Source organism: Erythranthe guttata, chromosome 13 (genome assembly GCF_056151865.1).
Source record: "Erythranthe guttata isolate IM_541 chromosome 13, IM_541, whole genome shotgun sequence".
NCBI lineage: Eukaryota > Viridiplantae > Streptophyta > Magnoliopsida > Lamiales > Phrymaceae > Erythranthe > Erythranthe guttata.
In genome coordinates, this window is record NC_142545.1 from 19390168 (window position 1) to 19415001 (window position 24834).

At 35.7% G+C, this 24834-nt stretch overlaps 6 protein-coding genes, 1 long non-coding RNA gene and 1 other non-coding gene across 9 annotated transcripts; 5 read left to right on the forward strand and 3 right to left on the reverse strand.

Annotated features, from left to right (window-relative positions):
* TRNAK-UUU (transfer RNA lysine (anticodon UUU)) lies at positions 1-73 on the reverse strand. Its single transcript has one exon. It is a non-coding gene; the product is annotated as a tRNA-Lys (tRNA).
* A 107-nt stretch (positions 74-180) lies between these two features.
* Positions 181-4815, forward strand: LOC105950921 (uncharacterized). Of its 2 annotated transcripts, none has more exons than XM_012974302.2 (16): positions 181-616; positions 1132-1176; positions 1372-1412; positions 1506-1587; positions 1855-1899; positions 1987-2043; positions 2141-2200; positions 2280-2407; positions 3030-3261; positions 3355-3421; positions 3569-3639; positions 3742-3831; positions 3946-4054; positions 4146-4237; positions 4325-4430; positions 4523-4815. In XM_012974302.2, the coding sequence occupies exons 1-16, from the start codon at positions 500-502 to the stop codon at positions 4642-4644; spliced, it is 1464 nt and encodes a 487-aa protein (XP_012829756.1). In that variant the 5' UTR covers positions 181-499; the 3' UTR covers positions 4645-4815. The 2 variants fall into 2 exon arrangements, with proteins under 2 accessions (XP_012829756.1, XP_088667986.1); XM_088811860.1 differs by having other exon boundaries at positions 344-616; positions 1506-1576.
* A 171-nt stretch (positions 4816-4986) lies between these two features.
* LOC105950920 (LOW protein: exocyst complex component-like protein) lies at positions 4987-9254 on the forward strand. Its single transcript, XM_012974301.2, has 7 exons — positions 4987-5391; positions 5996-6090; positions 6560-7601; positions 7674-8189; positions 8277-8465; positions 8596-8732; positions 8842-9254. The coding sequence occupies exons 1-7, from the start codon at positions 5287-5289 to the stop codon at positions 9092-9094; spliced, it is 2337 nt and encodes a 778-aa protein (XP_012829755.2). The 5' UTR covers positions 4987-5286; the 3' UTR covers positions 9095-9254.
* A 100-nt stretch (positions 9255-9354) lies between these two features.
* Positions 9355-11210, forward strand: LOC105950967 (ribonuclease H2 subunit C-like protein). The gene is made up of 4 exons (XM_012974355.2): positions 9355-9639; positions 9786-9878; positions 10182-10351; positions 11018-11210. Exons 1-4 carry the CDS (start codon positions 9468-9470, stop codon positions 11066-11068), a joined length of 486 nt encoding a protein of 161 aa, XP_012829809.2. The 5' UTR covers positions 9355-9467; the 3' UTR covers positions 11069-11210.
* A 2878-nt stretch (positions 11211-14088) lies between these two features.
* Positions 14089-15066, forward strand: PP2-A9 (phloem protein 2-A9). The gene is made up of 3 exons (XM_012974300.2): positions 14089-14244; positions 14333-14412; positions 14506-15066. The coding sequence occupies exons 1-3, from the start codon at positions 14188-14190 to the stop codon at positions 14879-14881; spliced, it is 513 nt and encodes a 170-aa protein (XP_012829754.1). The 5' UTR covers positions 14089-14187; the 3' UTR covers positions 14882-15066.
* Positions 15067-15912: 846 nt separating this feature from the next.
* Positions 15913-18127, forward strand: LOC105950917 (protein PHLOEM PROTEIN 2-LIKE A1). The gene is made up of 3 exons (XM_012974299.2): positions 15913-17067; positions 17363-17481; positions 17645-18127. The coding sequence occupies exons 1-3, from the start codon at positions 16831-16833 to the stop codon at positions 18012-18014; spliced, it is 726 nt and encodes a 241-aa protein (XP_012829753.1). The 5' UTR covers positions 15913-16830; the 3' UTR covers positions 18015-18127.
* On the reverse strand, positions 17159-21570 carry IMPL1 (myo-inositol monophosphatase like 1). Its single transcript, XM_012974298.2, has 11 exons — positions 21075-21570; positions 20852-20919; positions 20322-20455; positions 20032-20120; positions 19575-19632; positions 19434-19486; positions 18999-19097; positions 18772-18885; positions 18511-18612; positions 18202-18346; positions 17159-17463 (listed from the first exon to the last, which is right to left on the reverse strand). The coding sequence occupies exons 1-10, from the start codon at positions 21405-21407 to the stop codon at positions 18248-18250; spliced, it is 1149 nt and encodes a 382-aa protein (XP_012829752.2). The 5' UTR covers positions 21408-21570; the 3' UTR covers positions 17159-17463; positions 18202-18247.
* A 1377-nt stretch (positions 21571-22947) lies between these two features.
* Positions 22948-24409, reverse strand: LOC105950966 (uncharacterized). Its single transcript, XR_001172243.2, has 2 exons — positions 23663-24409; positions 22948-23038 (listed from the first exon to the last, which is right to left on the reverse strand). It is a non-coding gene; the product is annotated as an uncharacterized LOC105950966 (long non-coding RNA).
* Positions 24410-24834: the final 425 nt, after the last annotated feature.

The window sequence follows — 24834 nt, forward strand, 5'->3', positions numbered from 1 at the left end:
CGCCGTCTGTGGGAATCGAACCCACGACCACGTGGTTAAAAGCCACGCGCTCTACCAGCTGAGCTAAGACGGCTGGTTGACACTTGGTGACGCTTTGTTTATAATATTATCGTTATGTTTAACTTTTTCTCCAAAATATTGATTTTATCATGCATATAGGTTCCAAGACCATCTCCCTGTATGTCTCAAAAACATGTCCAAATATGTAATGTATATGCAAATTTTTAATAAAAAAACCAAAAATTTCTACTCTTTGGTTAAAAATTGACTTGATTTTGAAATTCAAGAACTAAAATATTGTGGAGAGTGGGTAAAACCTAATAGCGCACAGACAACTTATCACACGTTCGACCTTTCTAGAGACCTGTCGTTCCTTCTTCCCTCTCTCAAAACGAATCCAATAATTAGAAAAAAAAAAAAAATTGAAGAAACATCCAGGTGTTGTTACCGTTCTAATTCATTAGAAAAAAAGAAACCCTAAAAATCCAATTCACCGTCAATGGAGGGATCGACGCAAATAGTGGACGTGGGCTCCATCGTTGAAGCCGTTTCCGCCGATGATTCCGACGCCCCTCTCTATCAAGTCGAAAGCCTCTGCATGCGCTGCGGCGATAATGTATGTATATGCGGCGATAATGTTGTTGTGCATTCACACCTCTATCCTGTTTTTACTTCTTACTTTTGATTTTAATTATTGTTTTTTCTTTGGATTTTTATTTTCGGAGTATGGTTCTTAAATTAAAAAAAAAAAAAAATGTATTTTTCTGTACTGAACTTCTCTATTGACTGAAAACCATTGATACTTAATTGAACTGAGTGTGTATAAATTAGCCATGAAATCTAATGCAGGTAGCAGGATGCTTTTTTTTACATGTAGGAATCATCAGAAACATGTTCTTAAGTTATAAAAGAGTTGCAAACAAGCTCAAGTGCATAAAGATGCTATTAGTATATTTTCCGATTTGCTTGCGTACAATTGTGAACTCTATAGCTAATTTTAAGCATTTATTAGACCACTTTCTCTCAAAAAGTATTCGTTTTTATTACATTTTATATAACCCGCAATATTGTTTTCATCGAGTTGGCTTCCTTACTCTGCTATTCCATTTTCTGATTCCATATTTGTTGCAGGGAACAACTCGGTTTCTGTTTACTCTAATTCCGCATTTCAGAAAGGTAAAATCCTCACACATTTCAGTTATCTCGTAAAAGCTTTACTACTTCAGATTTTCGCATCGAAATAATTCACCAGAGTAGCCATACAATTTGAATTGATTGGGACATCAACCATTGAGTTAAAGAAGCGTGTTTCCGTTTCAAAAGAAAATTAATATTTTCTTATAGTTTAATATGTTATTTATCTTTTGTCAGATATTGTTATCAGCCTTTGAATGTCCACACTGTGGTGAGAGGTAATAATTACCCTTTGTTTTGTCAAAGGTTACAAGAAGCTGATGTCATATTTTTACAAGATTTCTTATTCTCTTACCATTGTCTTTCTTAAGGAATAATGAAGTGCAACTTGCCGGTGAAATCCAACCGAAAGGCTGTCGTTACACACTGGAAGTTCCATCAGGTGATCAAAAGGTGACTGAGGAATTGGATATTATGGAGTTATTGAACATGCCCTATTTTTACGGAGTCTGTACTCATGTTTTGTTACTATTTTGTAAAATAGAGTTCGATCTTTCTTCTAAACTATGATACTCTATATGTATTTTATATGCCATGGATTTTTAATGTACTTATCACCCAATACTACGTATCGTAAATTATTTAGAATTTTCATCTGCTCACCTGTTTTTCTTTTGTATGCGTGAGATAATAATCATCATACTTGTCATTTCGATGCAGATGTTCAATCGTCAGGTGGTGAAATCGGAATCTGCCACTATCAAGGTACTGTTTTTTACTCGTACTTGTGGTGCAATACATTTTACTCTATAGGTTTTTTTTATCTAATCTAATTTTATGTTTACTTCACAGATACCTGAATTGGACTTTGAGATCCCTCCCGAGGCTCAACGCGGGTCTTTGTCAACAGTAGGCCCTTTATCGAGATAGTCGTCGGTTTTGCTGTTATTAGAAATGAATCTTCTTTATCTTGAACTAATTTTATATCTTTCTGATATGCTTTTAGGTTGAAGGGATACTGATGAGAGCTGCTGATGAGTTGGGATCCCTTCAGGAAGAGCGAAAGGTAGAATTTCGTTCTTCTTTCTTATTGATTGCCAGACATAATCATCTCATTAACGGTCTTTACATTTTTTTTCCCTCAGAAAGTAGATCCAAAAACAGCTGAAGCAATAGATGAATTCTTGATAAAATTGAAAGCTTGTGCGACTGGAAATTCACATTTTACCTTCGTTCTTGACGATCCTACTGGAAACAGCTTTATCGAGAATCCGTAAGTCGCCCCCCCCTCTCTCTCTCTCTCTCTCTCTCTCTCTCTCTCTCTCTCTCTCTCTCTCTCTCTCTCTCTCTCTCTCTCTCTCTCTCTCTCTCTCTCTCTCTCTCTCTCTCTCTCTCTCTCTCTCTCTCTCTCTCTCTCTCTCTCTCTCTCTCTCTCTCTCTCTCTCTCTCTCTCTCTCTCTCTCTCTCTCTCTCTCTCTCTCTCTCTCTCTCTCTCTCTCTCTCTCTCTCTCTCTCTCTCTCTCTCTCTCTCTCTCTCTCTCTCTCTCTCTCTCTCTCTCTCTCTCTCTCTCTCTCTCTCTCTCTCTCTCTCTCTCTCTCTCTCTCTCTCTCTCTCTCTCTCTCTCTCTCTCTCTCTCTCTCTCTCTCTCTCTCTCTCTCTCTCTCTCTCTCTCTCTCTCTCTCTCTCTCTCTCTCTCTCTCTCTCTCTCTCTCTCTCTCTCTCTCTCTCTCTCTCTCTCTCTCTCTCTCTCTCTCTCTCTCTCTCTCTCTCTCTCTCTCTCTCTCTCTCTCTATCTCTATCTCTATCTCTATCTCTACCCCTGTGTGTGTGTGTGTGATCTTTAATCTGCTTAACATGCGGAAGTTTAAATGATACGAATGTAATCTTTAAATAGGTATGCTCCATCTCAAGATCCAACCTTGACTATTAAGTTCTACGATCGTACACCCGAAGAACATGCTGCCTTAGGGTATTCTGCAGAGATATCACAAGAAGCACCTGTCACAGAAAATGCTTCGGACGAACCACATGGCTCAGTTGGAGCAAGAGATGGTCGTCGTGCTATTGCTCAGGGTAATAGTGTACAGTTTACCGACGCTTTATTTCGATATTCTGCTCCTGAAGAGGTAGATTTTTCATGATAGAAAAATTTGTTTCATTTTTCTATGTTTTCTACTAATTACTCGTAAGTAATCATGACGACCGATCTTTTTGGACAGGTCATGACTTTTCCGTCAACATGTGGAACTTGTGCTGCCAAATGCGAGACCCGCATGTTTGTTACAAGTATCCTTTGTTCTGAATGGTCTATAGTTGTTGATTTTTCTGTTGAATTTTTTAATACAGTAGTGGCATAGAGTGATTGATATGTTGACCGACGATGTTTGAGTCTGACCTCATTTATCAGAATTTGTTGTCTTAACCCACAGTCAGATATTCCCTACTTTCAAGAAGTGATAGTTATGGCCTCCACTTGCGACGCATGTGGTTATCGTAACTCTGAGGTTTGTTTTCATTCTGTCTTGTTTCTTGATTTTGGCTTACAAATGAACTCAGCTGTGGTCTTGTTTTAACGCGTACTGAAGATTTCATTTTGTGCTCTGTAGGTAAAGGCTGGCGGACCGATCCCCGATAAAGGAAAGAAGATAACAGTTCGCGTGAAGAACTTCAAAGATCTTAGCCGGGATGTGATAAAGGTATGCAATTACCGAATTTCTAATATTGCCCAATTAGGTATTTATGAATTATTTGGTGGAATTTGCTGATTGTTAGATACCGTTTTTATTTAACGACGTGATTGATGAATACAGTCCGACACGGCTTGTGTGGAAATACCGGAGCTTGAATTGGAACTTGGTAGTGGAACATTAGGTGGACTCGTTACGACCGTCGAAGGGTTGATATCTAATATCGGTGAAAGTAAGTTTTTTGTGTGTGTGTGTGTGTGTGTGTTCTTTTCAACTGGGAATTGTTTACGAAGCTCGGAATTTATTATCAATTGCAATTGCAGGTCTTGCAAGAGTACATGGGTTCACTTTCGGGGATAGTCTTGATGAAAACAAACGGAACAAGTGGATAGATTTTGGAACAAAACTTGACAAGGTACGTATTCTTCTGTTCAATGCTCTGCAAAATTAGCTCGATTGTGTATTTTGAAAACTTTTATTTATTTATTTATAAATATTACAGCTAAAAAGCTTGGAAGAACCCTGGACTTTAATTATCGATGATGCTTTGGCAAATTCCTTCGTTGCCCCTGCAACCGATGAAATCAAAGACGACACTCAATTAACATGTAAGCTTTATTTTCTTTCATTGTGCTATTTGAGAATCGTCGTCATTAAATTTAAGATTTATTTTTAAAAAAATGTGGTGTTTGGAATGCAGTTGAGGAATACGAGAGATCTTGGGAGCAGAACGAGGAATTGGGTCTCAACGACATGGATACCTCTGCGGCTGATGTTGCTTACACTATTGCCGATAAAGAGAATACCAATATCGCTGATTGATTAGTCGATTTTTTTTTGCTTGTATTAAATGAGTTTTGTAACATTAATATAAGATGAATTTGTAACATTACGATGAAATTTTGGTAGGATATTGTTGTGTTTGAAAAACATTGGAGGATGTCGATGGACAGTTAACACTGAATTATTTATCTTAATTTTCTGTGTTTTAAAGATGGTAGTATCTATTTTCCTTCAATTCTCTTGAGCATTTATACATGTGGGCTCCAATGTAAGAAATTTATGAACTGTAGGGGTCTGGGTGTAATTTATTAAAAATAAGGGGTTTGTTCGTAATTACACGTTACCTTAGTAATTTACCCATTTTGCTACTGCGATTAGTTTGGGCCTGAAAGGTAAAGGACTTCTGTTGGGCCTAATAATCACGATGTGTTAATTAATTATTAAATTGGCAAAAATTAATTAATTAATTAATTAGACGAGGAAAATAAACACATCATCTTCTGGCAGTGTTCAAACCAAAATCTCCCTTAGAATCTATCTCACTACAGCAAAACCCAGAATCTGACTCTGTGTAAAAAGTGCTTGATTTCTCAAACTTGTGTTTCCCCATTGTTTCAACTAGGGAAATCCGGCTTGATTTCTTCTGCAGCTTCAGCCCGAGAAAAGCGGAGGCAGGAGAAAATGAAAATGGTGGAAAGTAGCGAAGAGGAAGATGATTTCCCATCTATGGAAACTGTCACTCCTCAGTCCAAAATCGACACCATTTACCAGTCGAAGACTGAAAAGGTAACTATAATTCAAAAAAAAATCACGCTCTTTCTCTTCGAGAGTTGCGAATTTTTCCACCTTTTTTTTTTCTTCCTTAGCTTAATCTACTTGAATGTATCAATTGATAATACGGAAATTAGGTTTGATTTTGGGGGATTTTAGTTTGATATCGAGCTATAAATGATGATTCTGGATTTGAATTGTTTTCCCGAAAATGTATTTGCCTAAATTCTACTTCGAGTTTTAACTTACAAGTGTCTATCGACGAACTCTTTCAAATTGGTGCCCTTTTCCCATGAGATTGTAAATGCTCTCGGTGGTCAATTTCTAGTTAGGAATGTGGATTTTTTTTTTGTTTGGGGAAAGTTAGGTTACGATCTAAATGGAACAAGAGTTTGTTATGCTTACTACAAATTTCTATTGATTTTGTGTAGAGGGAATCAGGTCTTTTGCTTCTCAACTTTTTTACTTCTAGTTCATAATTTAATTTTCTCTAAACAATGCACCTAATTAGATTGCCCTTCCTTTATGGATCTTTTTTTTATCTAAGGATATTATATTACAATTATATATACATACACACATATATATTTATATTTGAGTCATTGCCTAATCTATGTAGGGAATCAGGAAGATCTGTTTTGAGCTTTTGGATCTGAAAGATGCAGTTGAGAACTTGTGCAGTAACACACGCACAAAGTATTTGGCTTTCCTGAGGTAAGAGAAAAATCCTTCCATAGTTTGCTCGAAGATTAGTTAGTTACGACGGAGTTAGTCAGTAAATTTTCTATGGTTTCTTTGCAGTTGCATGCCTTTTATATGGTAATAAAAGACTAGTAAACACGAGCTTCTTGTACTACATTAAATTGAGCTGCATTGGAAATATGATCTCTGTTTCTTAAGCTACACTAAGAGAAGCTGAATTGACATTAACTCATCATCTTCTCATGTACATCAATATATATGGTGGACAGACTTCCCATAATTTGTTATTTTCTTGTCCCAAGTCGCTTGATATCTAGATAGATCCTACAAATATAGTAGCCTGATAGTAATTGTCTTGTAGATTATCCGCAATTTTGGTCATTATTTATGTGATTTTCCTCGTTGCTTCAGCTAATATTGTGGTATTTGAGTGAGAACTTTGCAAATATGCCTTTTTATATATGGGAAATGGTAATTGTAGGTTAACAGATGAAGTAGTTGAAATGAAGCACGAGTTAAATGAGCTTCAAAAACATATTTCTGCCCAAGGGATTCTTGTGCAGGATCTAATGGGTGGTGTCTCGCAAGAATTGGAAAAATGGAGCTGTACTGATGGAGATGTCTTGCAATCTGACGACAGCTCCCAAACTCGTGAAATTGACGATATATTCTTACCTGAGGTGGAGGATAAAAAATTACAATTTTTGGAGCATGTCGATGTCCTTTTGGCAGAGCACAAAATAGAAGAAGCAATAGATGCAATTGACGCTGAAGAACGAAATCAACCCGAGCTGAAATCAGGGGACAGTACAACAGATGAATCCTCTTCGTTTAAGTCTGCTCTTTTAAGGAGAAAAGGAATGCTTGAGAATCAGCTTATTGAGATCAGCCAACAGCCTTCGGTTGGTATTCTAGAACTGAAGAAGGTGTTATCTGGTCTACTAAAGCTTGGGAAAGGTCCTTTGGCACATCAGATATTCTTGAAATCTTATGGGTCCCGCCTCCAGAGAAGCATAGAAGATTTTCTTGCTTTATGCCCATGCTATCCCGAGACATACTCAGCTACGTTATCTAACCTTGTATTCTCGATGATTTCATTAGCAACTAAAGAATCTGGGGTGATGTTTGGCGACAACCCTGTTTATAGTAATAGAATTGTTCAATGGGCGGAATGGGAAATAGAATCTCTAGTCAGATTGGTCAAGGAAAACGCGCCTCCTTCTGAGACATCTTCTGCTTTACGTGCAGCTAGTGTATGTGTTCAGGCTAGTCTTAACCACTGCGCTGCATTGGAAGCACAGGATCTGAAGCTAACAAAGTTGCTTCTGGTGCTTTTGCAACCATACATTGAAGAAGTCCTGGAATTAAATTTCCGACGGGCTAGAAAAGTGGTTCTTGATTTGGTTGTGGATGAGGAGAACATGCCTTTATCACCTCGATTTGCATCTCCTCTATCTACTTTCGCCACTTCATCTGATCGTATGCTCGTTGATTGTGGCATGAGATTCATCTTTGCTGTCAAGGTGAACTAGCATTTCTTCTGCATTTATAGCTTCGTTAAATTGGACAGCTAACTCGCTTACTTGTGTTTCCAGGAAATAGTTGAGCAGCTAACTCGCTTGGTTATCCTGCATTTCGGAGGAAACATACTGACAAGAATTTCGCAGCTTTTCGACAAGTACATTGAGGTTGTGATAAAATCCATAACGGGCCCCACTGAAGACGACAATCTGACAGAGCTAAAGGAGCCTGTACATTTCAAAGCCGAGACGGATTCCCAGCAGCTTGCATTATTGGGAACTGCCTTTACTATTGCTGAAGAACTATTGCCTATGGTAGTGTCCCGAATTTGGAATGTTTTGAATGATAGCAAAGAAGCAGTTGCTGATAATGAAATGCCGCCTACTAACAGTAGCTTTGATCCTAAAGACTGGAGAAGGCAGCTTCAGCATTCTCTGGACAAACTTAGAGATCATTTCTGCCGACAATATGTTCTAAGTTTCATTTATTCGAGAGATGGAGAGACTAGATTGGATGCTCAGATATATGTCGGTGGAAAAGGACAGGATTTGCTCTGGAACTCTGATCCTCTTCCTTCACTGCCATTCCAGGTTTCCATTTTTGCTACAATTACTGGACTTTTTCTTAGTATAAATTAAATGTAAATTTCGACCTAATTTTGTCAAAATCAACGACAGGCATTATTTGGGAAGCTGCAACAGCTGGCAGCTGTGGCTGGAGATGTTCTATTAGGAAGAGAGAAAATACAAAAGGTTTTACTTGCTCGGCTCACAGAAACTGTGGTTATGTGGTTGTCTGATGAACAAGAATTTTGGGGTGTTTTGGAGCACAACTCGGCTCCTCTTCGACCAGTTGGATTGCAGCAGGTTTATTACTACATTGAATTATTTCCTATTTATGTTTTTTTCATTGCAATCGTCCGTTACAGTTTTGATAAGATTAATGTTTCAAGATTATAGGAAAAATAAACCTTATCTATGTGTGTCTGTATCGCAGTTGGTACTTGATATGCACTTCACTGTCGAAATTGCACGGTTTGCTGGCTATCCATCGAGGCATCTACACAAGATATCATCTGATATAATTGCTCGTGCGGTTAAGGCATTCTCTGCTAGAGGAATAGATCCACAGAGGTACTTGTTGTTTCCGTATTCGATTATGTTCTCAGTTTGTGTATTTTTCTTCGATCAACGAGTAATTCTTTTATTTAATATGTATATATATTTTTTTGTGTGGGCCCAGTTCACTTCCGGAGGATGAGTGGTTTGTGGAAACTGCGAAAGGAGCAATAAACAAGCTTCTGATGGGTGGTTCTGGGTCTGATGTATCGGAGATTGATGATGAAGATGAGCACATCATCATCCATGACGATGATGCTATCTCGGATTCCGATGACTCACCGTCGTCACTCTCGTCGGTCGATACTGAAGATTCTTTTGCTTCTGCAAGAATGGAAGAATTGGATAGCCCTGTGTTAACAGATCCTGAGAATTGATTTACTACATTCTCATATAGAAATAATTGGCATCATGCTTGTCTGTTTTATGCTTTTAGATGTATTTATTAATCGATGATTGTTGTAAATTTGTATGGATCTTTAATTTTGTAGCAGATAAATAACGGTAATATTTTATTGAATGGTTAATTTAATTTAATTTAATTTAATTTATGTTAATCTGAAAAATTACGATGTGAATATAATTGATTAATTAATTAGATTCAAATTAATTTACAAACTCCCGATTTTCAGTGCAGCGGGAAACACGATTATTTATTGACGAGCAACTTAAAAAGCGCGGGAAAGCAAAGAGGCAAATAGATTAGGGCTTGCGAAGAGCCGCGAGAGGGCAGATATATTTTTTCGTCAAATGGACGGCGGAGATGAAGGATCGTCGCTCTCAGCCTCACGGACAACCGTCGATCTCACCGGAGATAAAGCGACAGTGGTGGATCTGTCAGGGAAGGTGCATCAGCTGCCGTGCTGCATCAAGTACGACGGTCCGGCCTCCGTTTCTCACTACTTCAAGCCCAAAATCACTGGTACTGTATATGAATGTACAACTGATGTATGCACTCGTCGAAACTTATGATTGCTACAGTTTTATGAATGTACAACTGATTAATTCTTGCGCCTGTAAATTGTTTCGATTTTGTGTTGCTGAAAATTTGATTGTTTGATTTTGTAGGGGTAGAGGTGGATGGGCTAAGAGTGGAGGAAGCGTACTTCAGAGGGAGAAATTTACATGGAACTACCATCACTCTTCCCCAGGATTGCTCTGGTATTTCTCATTAATACACTTTTTATCTTCAATATTTGCCGTTTTATCGGATACTGTTTTCCTAGATTTAATGCTCTGTGACCTAATAATAAAGTTGTTTGTGTATTCTTTATACTAAACTTTGTAAGTTAACTATTGTCGTGGATTTCTGGTATGTGTTGTTATCCCGTTGGCCGTTGATTCTTATATTTTTTTTTGAAACTTAATGTTGTCTCTACATGTTCTGATATAACTGTAATATCACATCTATATTATTGAATATACTTCTCGTAAATTAGGCTTGAAAGCTATTATTCTGTTCAGGCTTTATCTTGGGAAAGAAAACGCCTGACGAGGAAACTAAAACCACTAATTCAGAGTGCTGGGAGACAAATGCGACTTTTAAAAATGTCACGGTATGGAATCATGATGAAATGCCGTCAAAAGAGGATGCATTCGTGCGTGCCTTTCACTGGTTTGCTGTTGCCAACACTGTAAGTTTTCTTTTTATGCTTTATGCTGTGATGAAGCAGGTGCATCTGAATAAGGCTCTAGTCCTGTTGATTACCTCTTGAAAAACTCGTCTTGTTAGGTCTACGAAATAGTTTAGTATTTGATCAATGGCAATCCCATTTCTAGACGTATAACTTTGGAGGAGCAAGTGTTATAGCATATCTTCATAATATGGGATAAGTAATAATACAGAGCCATGGTCATTTCAAAATTTGACCTTGGATAAATTCCATGGAGATTTACCAATCACTTAATTATCGTTCTGCAAACACCACTGTTTAGTATTGTGGCTAGCTTAATATGTTATTTGCTATTTCTCGAAACATCTAACAAGGGGCTAGTAGGTCTTCTGTCTTTTCGTTAAACTGCTATGAAGCTTATGTTTTTAGCCTTATTTGTCAAACTGAATTTTGAAGAAGAGAACCATTACTGAACATACCTTTTCAATTTCTGAATGAGACGGCTTAAATGTTCGCTGAAATTTTTTATGTTAAAAATGTGGTAGGCTGATGCTGGTCATTCATAATGCTGAATAGTTTTATGAATTAGTCTTTTTCTTTCTTGTTAGTATTTGACTGTTAGGCAGGATTAAATGATATCTATATGTGATATAACCCATGGTTAAATATTGTGTTTGCGAATTGCAGCTGCACCGAACAGTCACTGCTGAAGACCTGGAATCTACATGCATTGATTAGTAAGTGGTCTAATTAATCGAGACCCTTTCATGCTCGATTTTCACTAGCTTCTACATAGTGAGAAATGTGATATTTACTTTCCTCTTCTCTGGTTTAAATTGTACTGCTGTCCAGTATTAGTAAATCTACCATCGTTGCTCCATTAAGTCCTTTTAAAATTAAAAAAAAAATAACCTTAAAAATCTCCATTACAACACATGCACCGAAAATCAACCTTATTTGCTTAGGTCGAACTTAGACCTAAGCAAATTTCGGCCCAGGCCTGACAACCCGTGGCCTGCCCGCAGCAAGCCCGTGGATTCAGGCCGCCCAGCCCAGCAATATAATTCCATGTGCTGAGCCTCAGTTTTACTCTGGGTCCGCCAGGCCTGACCAGCTATTGGCCCAAATATTTTTAGTTTCTACTTTTATGAGTTTTCTTTTTAATTTTCTACTAATAAAATATCTGAAAATACTTTAGTAAATATGTATCCTACTTATGTAATAGTTTTAAAAAAAATTAAAATTTATAAATTCATTAAATATATTTAGATGATTTTTTTTAAAAAAAAATTTTTGCCTTGGACCGGTCGGGCCTGTCAAAGTAGGATAAAAGGGGCTAAGTGGGCTCATGGTGCCCGTGAAAACAGTGGGCCGTCTTCAATGGGCTGTGGGTGGGCCGGGTGCGTCATTTGTTCACCACTTGGTCTAAGTACATTGCATAGCTAGTCCACTAGTGGAATAACTAAAAGCAATCTGTAAGTTTATTCTCTTTTGGCGCGTTTGCGCCCACTTGCTTTTCTTTTCTCAAGAATTCAGGGAAAATTGAAATGAGAATCCAGTCAACAAGTCACAGTTTTAACGTTGACATGCAGAGAATGTGTTTATATTAAATGGCGACGGTTATATGCAAGTCCATTTTTTTATTAATTCAAGACCTTTAACATAAAAATACTAATTTACCCTTAATGAAATTTAAAATTAAATAAAAAACACAAATCATTAAAAAATAAAAAATAAATCATTTCCTTTGTGCAAGACCAAATAAAATACATAAATCCAGAAACCCATCTGCCTTATTTCACGACTTAAAACTCTCATTCTTCTCCTTCTTCTTCACAAACCCACAAAGAAATCCTACACACCAAAATTATCAAATACATACCAAACATTCAGGATGGAACTAGAAAACAATGATATGGTGGTTTACGAGGGTGAAGAACACAATGAAATATGATTTAACCCTTTATTTTTGCTTTTGGGTCGTTTTTTTTTTTTGGGAAAAAAATTCGACGATACAAAAAATCGGTCTGCAAATACCGATTTTTGTTACTAAAGTCGGTAACCACATTCCGATTATTTTAATAAAAATCGGTACTTAAAAACCGATTTTTGTAGTAAAAATCGGCATGACAACACCGATTTGTTTTTGTATTATCGGTATTGTCATGCCGACTTGTACTACAAAAATTGGTTTTTAAATACCAATTTTATTATCTGTGTTTTTTTTAAGATCGTTTTCTCATACTTTCGTGCATCAACCTAGGGGATTGATGGAGGATTATTCAAATGAATTATCTAACGAATAAATATTTGAGATATGGCTCGATTGGGTTAAAGGCGTGGTAGACGCCACCGAATGGTGATAAACATTTTCGTTTCAAATATTTAAAAAATATCAATTAACCAAATATATAATGTATTATTTAAAAAAAAATTCAAAAAATATCGGTATTCGAAAACCGATTTTGTACTCAATAATCGACATTAGAACACCGATTTTGACTTGTAAAGTCGACGTTGTGTCGCCGATTTGGTTAACAAAAATCGGTATTATGGGGCCGATTTTCGTGTACAAAATCGGTCTGGATAAACCGATTTCGGAAACTAACGAAAAAAAATAAAAAAACCAATTTCAATATCAATTTTTTTTCCAAAATCGGCCAAATCATTGCAACCCAACAAGAAATGAGCATAGATTAATGTTCATTCATACATATTTATCAAGAATCGATGTTCGATTAATGTTTTCGAATTTACAAATAAAAATTTAGTAAAAAGGACATCGATGTTCGATTAATGTTTTCGAATTTACAAACAAAAGTTTAGTAAAATGGACTTACTTGTTGGTGGTGGTAATGGTGCGGTGGGTGGGTCGATGGTCATCGCCGGTACGGTGAAAGTCTCGCTGGTTGGCGGTCGTGATATTTTTTATTTTTTTTTGTGATTTTTGGTCTTGAACAAATTAAAAATAAGATTTATTTGTATTTGAGTATTATTTGTGGATAAGGGTATATTTGTCATCTTTGGTCTTGATGTAATAAAATTAGATTAATTTACGGGCTTGAACTAATAAACTCGTTTATGTGGTTTTGAACTAATAAAAAGATGGGCTTGCATATAACCGCCGCCATATTAAATACATCGGTATTATATTCCTTGTAATTATTTTCTAGAATGTCGAGTTTTATTAAATTCTTATTGCCCATTTTTATAGCTAACCATATAAAAACGTTTATATACATACATTTATCTGTTAGTTTAACGAACAGGTGTGTTTTTGGGTAATTAGAATTAGAAATACATCAACCAATAAATTTTTAATACACATTAAATAATAAATAATAATTATGAAACACACAAGGAACTGAATTTATTACATTCTAGTGATTCAGTAATATGATGTAAGTTTAATCTTTTGAGGACTCTGAACAATACATTGAAGTTCTAATAACATTTTTTTTTTCTTTGAACAGTTTAATAACACATTGTTGTCGATGTGCATTGCACACGTTTTACTTTTCGAGATATCAAGAATATGAACCAGCCAGTTGACATTTGTCTTTGTAGTAATAATTTCCAATTTGGTCAGTTTTACGTGAAAAGAAATCTACGTACGGCACACCAATCTTTTTTCAATATTCCAGATTCCTTGTTCATTATATTTTATTTCCATTTGCGCACAATAGCAGAAAATATTCTCCGTGTTCTGAATGTATTTTTTGTACCTGCACCTAACAGCTGGCAAGCTATACATTCCCCCCTATATATACCCAAGGCAAAGAAAGCATTACGTAAATTACGGAAAACAAGTAATTCTTTTCAGTTCATGCTACTTTCAAAACTCGTCCGAATTTGAGATGGCTTTTAGTTCAAGTCCACATCATTTAGGAAACCCTTCAACGAATTTCACCAAGGTACACACACACACACACACATGATACACATACATGCAGGGTCACATAATTATGTAAGTATAACATGAAAGTTTTCTTGATGGTGCAGGGAAAGATGACCATCCCATCCAAAGATCTCGACATTGTTTGGGGGGGAGATGATCGATATTGGACCATACCCAACGACATGTGAGTCTTCTTTATATATTAAGCATTGCAATACATATATACATATATATAATATAATATTGAGCACAAATATGCGTATATGTTGTAATGCAGGAATTCAGCAGCCCATTTGCATCAAGTTAGTTGGCTGGAGGTTACCGCTTCTGTCAGAGGAACCAATCCTAGCAAGAACTATGATGTGGGTTTTCGGGTATCGGTAACACCAGATGCATTTGGATGGAGCAATTATCCTGTCTACATTATGGTTAAGAGAGGAAAAGAAGGGAAATTTGCATGGAAGAAATTTTTCTTGAACACTAATGAGACTAATAAGCCATTTGAGATTACGGGGAGGTTGATCAAGGCTGAAAAACCACTTGAAGATTCTTCCGACGATCAAAGGGTTTACTTTGGTCTCTATGAAGTCTGGAGCGGCAAATGGAAGGGTGGTCTCAAGATTCACCATGCTTTTATCACAGAATCTCCATGAGAGAGAGAGAGAGAGAGAGAGAGAGAGAGAGAGAGAGAGAGAGAGAGAGACTGAGAGAGAGTTTCATATAGAGATGTATGCATATGCATATGCTGTATTTTGTATTTGATCTAAAAGAATAAATGAAACAGTGATGCTGCGGAACATCTTGTTTTTGTTCCCAGCTTCACTTACCTTTGGCACAATGACCACTTTTTGAAAGTCTGCTATTCATCTTCTTATTTGCTCTCATCTTCTAATATGACCTTCCTTGCGTACGGGCCGGACCCTTTAAATATGGAGCTAGTTCATTTTCAGGCATAGTAATCATGACGTCTTTCCAGCACAAAACATAATAACTTCTAAAAAAAAGAAAAAAACAAACAATAATTACCATATATACTATGGTCTATAAATGAAATTTCAGCACACATCAAAATCAAGAATGACTAGTTAGTGACCAATATAGAAGCTTCAAGAAGATCCAGTTCGAGAGGAATGGGGGTAAAAGAGACAATAATACAAGAGAATAATTAAACAGGATGTAAGAGTGAAACAGAAATAAAGAATGATTCTCTTTCTCCTCAAGTAGTACAATTGGTCCTCTCTTTTGGAGTTGGATAAAAAAAGCAAGACCCACTTCACACGCAAACTCTCCATTGTCAGATTGATAAGAAATTCCCTTTCAAGCACAAGGGTTGATATAGATTATTCTACCACAGCTATACACATACATACATACATTCCATTCTTCGAAAAATAAATATGTAGGAACAAGGTTACTTCATTTTCATTCTTTTCTTGAGGTCACTAGAATCTTTGTCATCCGTGTCATCTCATGTTATTGGGAACCCAAATCACCACAAAAAAAGGGACTAATGTCAAATCAAGTAGTTCTTTATCATGATTTATTTCATAGAATCTTATGAATTTTGGGATGATCGAAAAAAGTCAGCCTGTATAGCTATACAATCACGATTATGATTCGTTATATCATCATAACTCGAAGGAAATTATGTGGGAAGCTACTCCAACTGAACAACCCATTTTTTTTTTTTTTTTTCATTAGTGGTTCCTGTAACAGTTTATTACAAATCTGGTCGAACACAAAGTCAGAAAAGAATACTAAAGTGGTGGCTACAAGAACAAAAGATAGACCGTTAAAAATATAAACACAAGATGCTAAAGTTATCACTTGGCGGCATCTGATTCCAAGAGATAAAAATAAAGATGCTTCTATTCTGGTGTTCATGCACGTCAATATTTTATCACAAGATAGGAATGCCAAGTATGTCTGACGCACACATGACCATCTTATTATAACGCAAAGCTATGATAATTTGTAAATTTAAAAACGACACAAGTTTCCAAGTAAATTTTTGTAAAATTTGAAAATTCGATTGTTAGAAACATAAAGATCAAGTTAAAAGAGCATTTAAATTTTTAAAAACAAAAAATAAGTTTCAAACCTTTTTTTTTTGTCTAATGAAGTTTTTAATATTCTAATTTATTTTCAAGCTTATAAAAATTTTGAATTAAAACATCACCAAACACTTTCGAATATCTTATAAGAATATAAGATCTCACAAGATAATTTAAAATTTTAGGAAGCTGCCCAGAAACCCTCTAAACACGGTCATAACACAAGGGTATCCGAATAATTGCATAGTAGCAGCATCAGAATTTGATGCTAAAAAACCACCCTTTTTCTAAGTGCCTGGTGTCATTACATAGTGGGATGGAATAAGCACAACACAGACGTTAAAACCACAAAATACATAAAAGTTAAAGCTCGAAATTACGTTCATCACAACAATTAGAATATGCCAAAAGTATAATTTAGTTTTCAATATACCAAATCAAGTAACATGTATAGAAAAGGAAAGAGGGCATCATATTCAATCAAGCGGCACTACTATATATAAACAGCAACAGTCAAGAAAGCATTAAGAGCAAACACATTTAAACTAATGGGAGCCAGCTTATCACAAGATGAGGCCTCTGAGCCAAACTATGAAGAATCAAGCAACAAGATATCACAGAGTAGCAACACTGATGCCAAACCAAATCAGAGTAACACACAAGTTCAATTACCTCAGAACTGTGATGATATTCTGAAACATGCGGATTCACCGGTCGACAGATCCTCAGCAAAGAAGCTACTTGAACAACTTCATGCAGGTGTATTCTTGAACCAGAAACGGAAGGCAAGTGGTCTGTTCTTCTTTAAGACAGTATAGATACTGAAAATTTTGATGAGTATGTATATTTTCACGACCAGTGTTTTCTTTATAGATGTTAAAAAAATCAAGCCTTCTTTTATTCAGTAAAGTGCGTATACCTCACCCATTTACGGAGAATGGTATGTTTAGGACAAATCATTGATATAGTATCCTGAATTTAGAGCGAATCACCAATTTCAAAAAAAAAAAGGAAAAAAAATCATCTGTAACACCGTGCTACCCTTTGTTATTGTTCTTACAGAGAAGTTTAACTGTGCAGAAGTACTGGGTTGATCAGGAGTCAAACCGCAACTGCTTCATTTTGTTTGCACGAGATCTTTCGATAACTTGGGGTGAAGACAATCGCTTCTGGCATTGGCCCTTGTTGAAAGAGTCAAGGTAAGGCAATGACAAGCAGTTTATAAACAGGCAGAGCGCAATTAAATCACAGCAGTTTTCATGTTTCTATGTAAAAATTATGCAGCACAAATCCCTCAAAAAATGAAAATCAGGATTACTAAAACAAGGCTTTAGTAGTTAAATATGTATTTGAATTTTGCAGTGATGAAAGTCTTGCAGTTGCTGAACTGCTCGACGTTTGCTGGCTAGAGGTTCATGGAAAATTTGAGATAGCAAACCTTTCACCAGGAGCAACATATGAAATTTCATTTGTGGTGAAGTTAAAGGATCCTGCTTATGGATGGGAAAATCCCGTGAATCTGAGACTCACTTTACCAGATGGAAGCAAACAAGAACATAAAGAGAATTTGATGGAAAAGCCAAGAGGAAAATGGATTGAAATCACAGCAGGAGAATTGAAAAGCTCAGCTGAGAAGGCCGGAGAGATGGAGTTTTCTTTATACGAATACGAAGGAGGGAAATGGAAGAAAGGGCTACTAATAAAAGGAGTTGCCATCAGGCCAAAAGCCTGAGTTCTCTAATATTAGACATGTTTTGTAAACATGGAATATGTACTTCTCTATAAGCATAATTTACTAAATAATTGCTTTTGCAGGATTTATGAATAACTAATAATTGCTTCTAATTCTCTTCCTTATCTTACATAATCTGATGAATGAGTAGGAGACGGCTAAAAGAAACAGCAGTTACAATAGTTACCTGATTTCCATAGTAACTCATGCAAACCAATCAAAACTAGGCGGCATCAAAGTTCTGTGTGATAATTTTCGGGCTTGTACCACAATGAAAAATCAATCCCTTTCCCCTTCAATTTCTCTGTTGCTGGACCAATTCTCTCAAGAAGCTGCATTCCATTTCAAGGTAGAAATAAGTTGGTTGTGAAAGGAAGAAAGCACGGATGGAAATAATTCATTATACTTTTCTCAATAAATCAATGATTTCACAAGCTGCTAAAACCAATAGCATACTTGTGCATATTTCATATCAATGTTAGATATAGAAACTAACCTTAGCATGAAGCACTCCATTGGATACCAATACTGATCTATCAAATACACAAAATTTACCCCCATCCATGCAAGAAACTGTTCCTCCAGCCTCCTCCACAATCTACTTGAAAGCATGAGAATTGAACATTAACAGAAATAGCTACTAAAAATATGCCACAAATTTATAAGCACAAAAACGATGTCCAATCACACATTAAGACGAAAAGAGGGACAAGTACATGTGAAACAGATATACTGACAATGAGGGATGAAAATTTACCAAAACGCCCGCAGCCATATCCCATGGTTTAAGACGATACTCCCAGTAGCCTTCTACAATCCCCAGGGCTACATGACACATGTCAACTGCTGCTGCACCGAGCCTCCTCACACCCTGTAAAGCCCAAAGGAAATTGCACGGAAAGTCATTTATGTAGTAGATTTGACAAATGAAAAATGAAATATTACAGTGCAACTTCTACTGTAACTAAAAAGAAAAAGTATTACCCGACTGACGTCAGTGAATTCCTTGAATAGCTCTATATTTGTTGCCCATGCATCATCATGCTCATATCCAAACCCAGTAACCAAAAGCGATCGTTCGACCTAGTGTTGATTACAGAAGAGTTTTCAGAAGAAAAAAAAATAATAAGTAATAAAAATTAAATTAAATCTTGCACCCACAAGTACAAAGTTCTATCATGGCCCAAGTATGGCCATGATGATAGGAGAACTACTCTAAAAATTATCAAATGGTTTGACAAAACCAGAAGAATATTTTAAAGGCTCATATACACTCCTAATCTGATGATCCTACATTCCACAGACGTAAGTTGTTAAGTGGTGAAACTTTTTTTCACTTGACACTAGTAATAATTCCACAACATCAAAACAACCAAGAAAGAAGCAATGGCACCGAAAAATAGGTGCACGATCACTCACCATATCAGTTGAACTTGCATGAATTTTCTCACCATTGCAGAAGGCACCTTTACCTGGAATTTCGCTGATACTGGATATCAAAAAAAAATAAAAAAGGTACAAATTAAACACAGCAACTAAATAGATTTAAGAATCTTCTACCAGCAGCTGCAGTAAAAGTCCGCGTGTTCCAACATTTAGGTCCACCAACAAACTCCACCTACAAATAAAGAGAACGCTTTCAACCTCCTGCAGTAAAGGATTTTCGTAAAATATAGCATCCTTTAGTTCACCTGTCTTGAGTAAGTAATGTTTTCCACATCATTCTTATTATTCTTCAGAGTCCACACAAAATATACAGGCCCTTTGATTTGAACATAGTAGTCTTTGATTTTCATTACCACCATATTTGTGGTGCTTACTTACTAGTTATCACTTATCCACTTATCAGTGATCACTGTTAAACAAAAATTTATAGTATTGCTTATGTTGTAAAGATATTGTAACATAATCTTCATACAGTAGTATGGGACTCTCATATATCACCCACATCAGATTCCTATATGACTAAATCCTAAAAAGGTAAGTTTAATTAATGACAAATCATGAGGTCACATACCACAGTGGCGGCAGCTGGCTTTCCTTTGTAAAGGACACTAATGGAGACGGCAAAGCTGGGATAGCAATGGGCAAAATTTGTCGTACCATCTACATAATGTTAAAAAGAAATAAAAAACTTAGAAACTGAAACCACAGTGAAATTAAATTTTCACAAGCTTTAATCATTAATGAGATCGTAACTTGTTTCGAGATACTCCAAATAAAACCACATCCGTGCACAACAAAATGAGCAGTCATAACTGAAAGAGTATTTGCTCCAGAAATGACTAGGAGTTTATTGAGCAATACCTAGGGGATCAATGCACCAAAGATAATCGGAAGATGAATCCCCAACGAGACCTCCTTCCTCCCCAAGAATTAGGTGGTCTGGGAAATTCTTTCTTACCACATCTAGTATAGCAATCTCACTCATTTTATCTGTACTGCAGACATATCTCCAATCAGTTGATTAAATTTGAAAGAAGTACAAAATATCATTGAAACAGCAAAATAAAAAGTTACACGTAGTTGTTGTTCTTAAAGAAAATCAGATCACATTCAAATGTGGAGCTAATAATGCAGCTTCAGTCATAAAAAAATATATAATAACATCCAGCAATAATTTATGTTCTAACTCTGCGACCTGAACATAGCAGTTTGTCACCCTACCTTAAAACCTGTTTTTCCATGTTTTTTTTCAACCACGAATAAATGAGTCTACACTAGTAAAGCAGCATCATAGAGTAGCTTCCCTGGCTAGTTCTACAACTATTGGGGCAAAAAAAAAAAAAAACATGCAAAATAAGACAAACTCAGAGTACCAACACGAAAGGTCTTACTCAGTCACCAGATCAGTGAGTCCCTTGTAGGTAATATTTCGAGGCTTATTCACTGCATCCATTATGACCTGAATTAAATCGAAACTCATGTCATTAACTTATAACAAATGCTAAATAACAATGTTAAGGGGATACAAAACAATGAACCAATTGCTCAATAATATTAATGTTAAGGGGATTTATACTAAATATTAAATTAAATCTTCGGAGAAATTGAAGAAACCTGAGCACCAGTCTTGGCGGCAGTTTCAATCACGTGAAGAAGTTGATCGGAAGGAATGGAGCCCGTTGATTCTGCGCCGACTTTGAAGTACTGATTCCGTTGAGGAACATCCGACAAAACGGCGTTTGTGGTGAACGCCCTTGTAGAGCTGGAATTAGAAGGCACTGTTTTACAAAATCCATATTTAATCTGCCGTGAATTTGCATTCGAACTCCTTGAGAATGATGATGATGATGATGATTTTGGGAGTTCTAATGGAAGAATCGAAGCGGATTTAGGGCATAATTGCGAGAGATTGAATGTGGATGATGAAACAATTATGCAGCGTTCCATTTTTCCTTTTGGAGAGAATGAGGAGTGGGATTCCCTTTTGCCCTACCTACTGTTTTTTCTGTTTGTTTGTGCTCTCTATGTGGACTTGATTTGCTTGAGAGAGAAGGAAGGATATACTAAACACGATTTTTGAAATCAGAATATCTGAAGTATCAAAAACGCTAATTGAAGAGACTGCAGGGAATATAATATTCCCAAATTATGGGCCTATAATTGAATTGGTTGAGGGTTGTGCATAATTAATAAATGGGCCACAATCCAATATTTTTATTCAGGCTCACTGGAGTGGACGGACGAGATGCATCCAATTTATTTATTATATGGCCCTCAATTTGAATTGGGTGAGGGTTACATCTTACAGTAATTCTTCTTTTTTTTTTAGAAATAAATTATGGTTCAAGGAACCCGATTTGTGAGTTATTGTACGAGAACATAGTTACACTTTGTTTGTTGCCGATTTGGCGATGACTTGATCGTGATATCAACTTGATTTTTTGTCACGTCAGCTTCTAGCCTCGTCTGATCTCGGTTGATCGTCGGTCCTGCAACACCGGGAGGGGTTTTTTGTCGTAGAAATTTCGACGATCAAGTCAGGAAAACGATTTTATGTGTTTCTAGTTAAAAAGAAGAAGAAGAAAAAGAAAAAAAAAACACTAGTGAACTCCCTACTTATTGGTTTTTCTTATCTTGAAATGTGTTGAGATGCAAGCTTTATTAGGGTTTTTAACCTAATTCTCTCTTTATTTGGGTTTGTCACATTTAATGGGTTTTTAAGTTAAATAGACTCTAGTTCGCTTAATACACCAACCCAAAGTCTCGTTATAACACCTTATGGCTACCTCATATATATCGACATACGACGTGAGATGCTAATGATAATATCTCATTGTTAGGGTTTCATATGCTTTTCGATTGGACTTTCAGCTTTAAGCCGCCCTTCTTTGACTTTTAGTTTGCTTTACTCATATGGGAGCGATATGGTCCAAATCAAATAGCATCCACTAAATTAAACACAGATATTAGCATGTGATGGAGGCTGCTAATCCCTTGTTTAATGAAATAAAAAATGATGTAATTATATGTCATCACTAATTAATCATGACAAAAATTGCAGCTGACAAGTCAAAGTCTGTCTCTAGAAAGCTATAAAGTTGATTAATGCATGTTTGAACACCAAACAACATTTAATTAAATTATTAATTAATTTCCTTGCATGTGATGTGGTGGTTAAGTCTTAATGGTTTGTTTACTCTTTGGACTTAGCTAAAACACTTTGATTTGTCCTCTGACAATCTTCTCTAACCACTTAATTTTAATTTTTTCTGAACAATCTTATCAAAAGATGTGCCCTTAATACCATTAATAGAGAGATCACAAAAGCTGGTCAAATAATTGCATTCAATTATTTTTCTTTTGTTTCTCTTTGGGTTTTCAAACTATGTGAGTATATTACAGCTCCACATTACTAGAAATAATATTAAAAGTATTTATATACAAAAATTAAATTAATTAATTATGAACAAACCCTAAATCTAATGCCTTCTTTTTTTTTTTAGCACAAGCTCAAATTTTTACATGATTGAAGTTGGAAACCTGAAAAAGAAACTCATTCTTCACTATTTTCATTCGATCTGCAAGAAAATAGAGATTATTATTAACTAGCTCTTTTCACATTATTAATTGCAGCTTCAATTAATTAATAGAGAGTAATTATACTATAGGGCATGTGATGTCTAATTAATTACTAGCTAGATAATTCTAATTAAAATTAAAATGGCTTTCACTGATTGGTCCACTTTGGGAACAAGTTGATTGAATTGTTTAAACATCGGAAAAGGAAAAAGAAGAAAACAAGTCATGAATCATTAGGTTAGAAATTAAGGAAAGGGTCGACTTTTTGCCCTAATTTATCAAATACTAATGGAAGCAAGCCTAACTTTCTCCACACCTGACTTTTCTTACAAAGCAAAGGATGAACTGTGCAATATACAAACAACTTTGTAACATAAAAAATACTGTAATAACAAATAATTATATACAGTAATGTATTATTGTGTACTGCTTAGTTTTGGAATTAGATATACTACATATGTATGTTTTGCTGTAGAGTGTGTATATGTATGGGTTAACTATATCTGAACAAATAAAGATCTGAATCTAGCAATTAAGCTAAGTACTTTAAAATTCATCCAAACAGCTTAATTATGATGTCATGATATATAATTATTACTAAAAAGAATTAATCAAGAACTCACCGTACCGTACCGGGAAATGATCGATAAGTGGAGGCGAATGTGGAATTCAGAAATCTAATAGTATATAACTCTTGAAACGTAATCTTTACCGAGTGTTGTTGGTGAGTGATTGAAGCTACTAGATGACCTGATGATCGATGAACCCAAATCTTTGAAATTTCTCCTCAATCAATATATACCAAAAAACAAAAAAACAGATCCAAAAATATAAATAAAAAACCTAATAATGATTTGGAAAATAAAGATTTTGGAAGAGTGAAAGGGATTCTATTGAATAAACACCAGATCATGCTGGCAGCTTCAACCTCTCAGACCAACACACAAATGAAGCTGACATCAGTACAAAAGTACACAAAGAACAAGGCAGCCAGCCAGCAGTATTACTACAAGCAGCAGCTTCAACCAGGGTTTCATCGGCCCATTGATTTTTTTTTGTAATGACAAACATATATGTTGTTGGTAAACAGGAGCCATGCACATGTATATATATACATAAATGTGCATTGATTTTGAAATATATATGTAACGAAAAACTGTATATGTGAGATATAATATTAATTAGAGCTTTTAATTATTAATAATGGGTAGTTTAAGTAATTAATAATTAATATATGTGGCCTATTATTACAGCTATTGACGCTGACTTGTTGCCCTGTCCGAAACCCTTCTTCCATCTCTCCCTTCAAACCGTAGCATTTTTTATTTTTCAAAGAGCTGGCTCTTTGGACCACTACCCATGTTCACTCTTTTCTCTTTTTTTTTTACTAATATATATCAACATTGTTAATCAAGAATATTAATTACCTTAATTAGCTTTGGTTTAATTATATTTTGTAATATAATTGTTTGTTTGCTAATTAATTGAACCCATAATTATTGTTAAAAAAAATATTAATTGAACTCCATAATTATTGGTAAATAATGGGGCCTTTGAAATTAAAACAAGAAAAAGGATAGATCCAAATAAATAATGGAAATTAATTGGTTTTAAAGGCGGAAAGAATATAAACGGCGCATGCTTGGTTCTGTCACATGGGCTTTGTCGATTGGCCCAGACAGATCGCAGGAATCCTATAACAAAAGATATTGCCTTATTACTTGTTCTTTTCAAATATATATTCACCCTATTTTAACAACTCCGTTTCATTTTTGTCCTGCTTCATATCTACCAC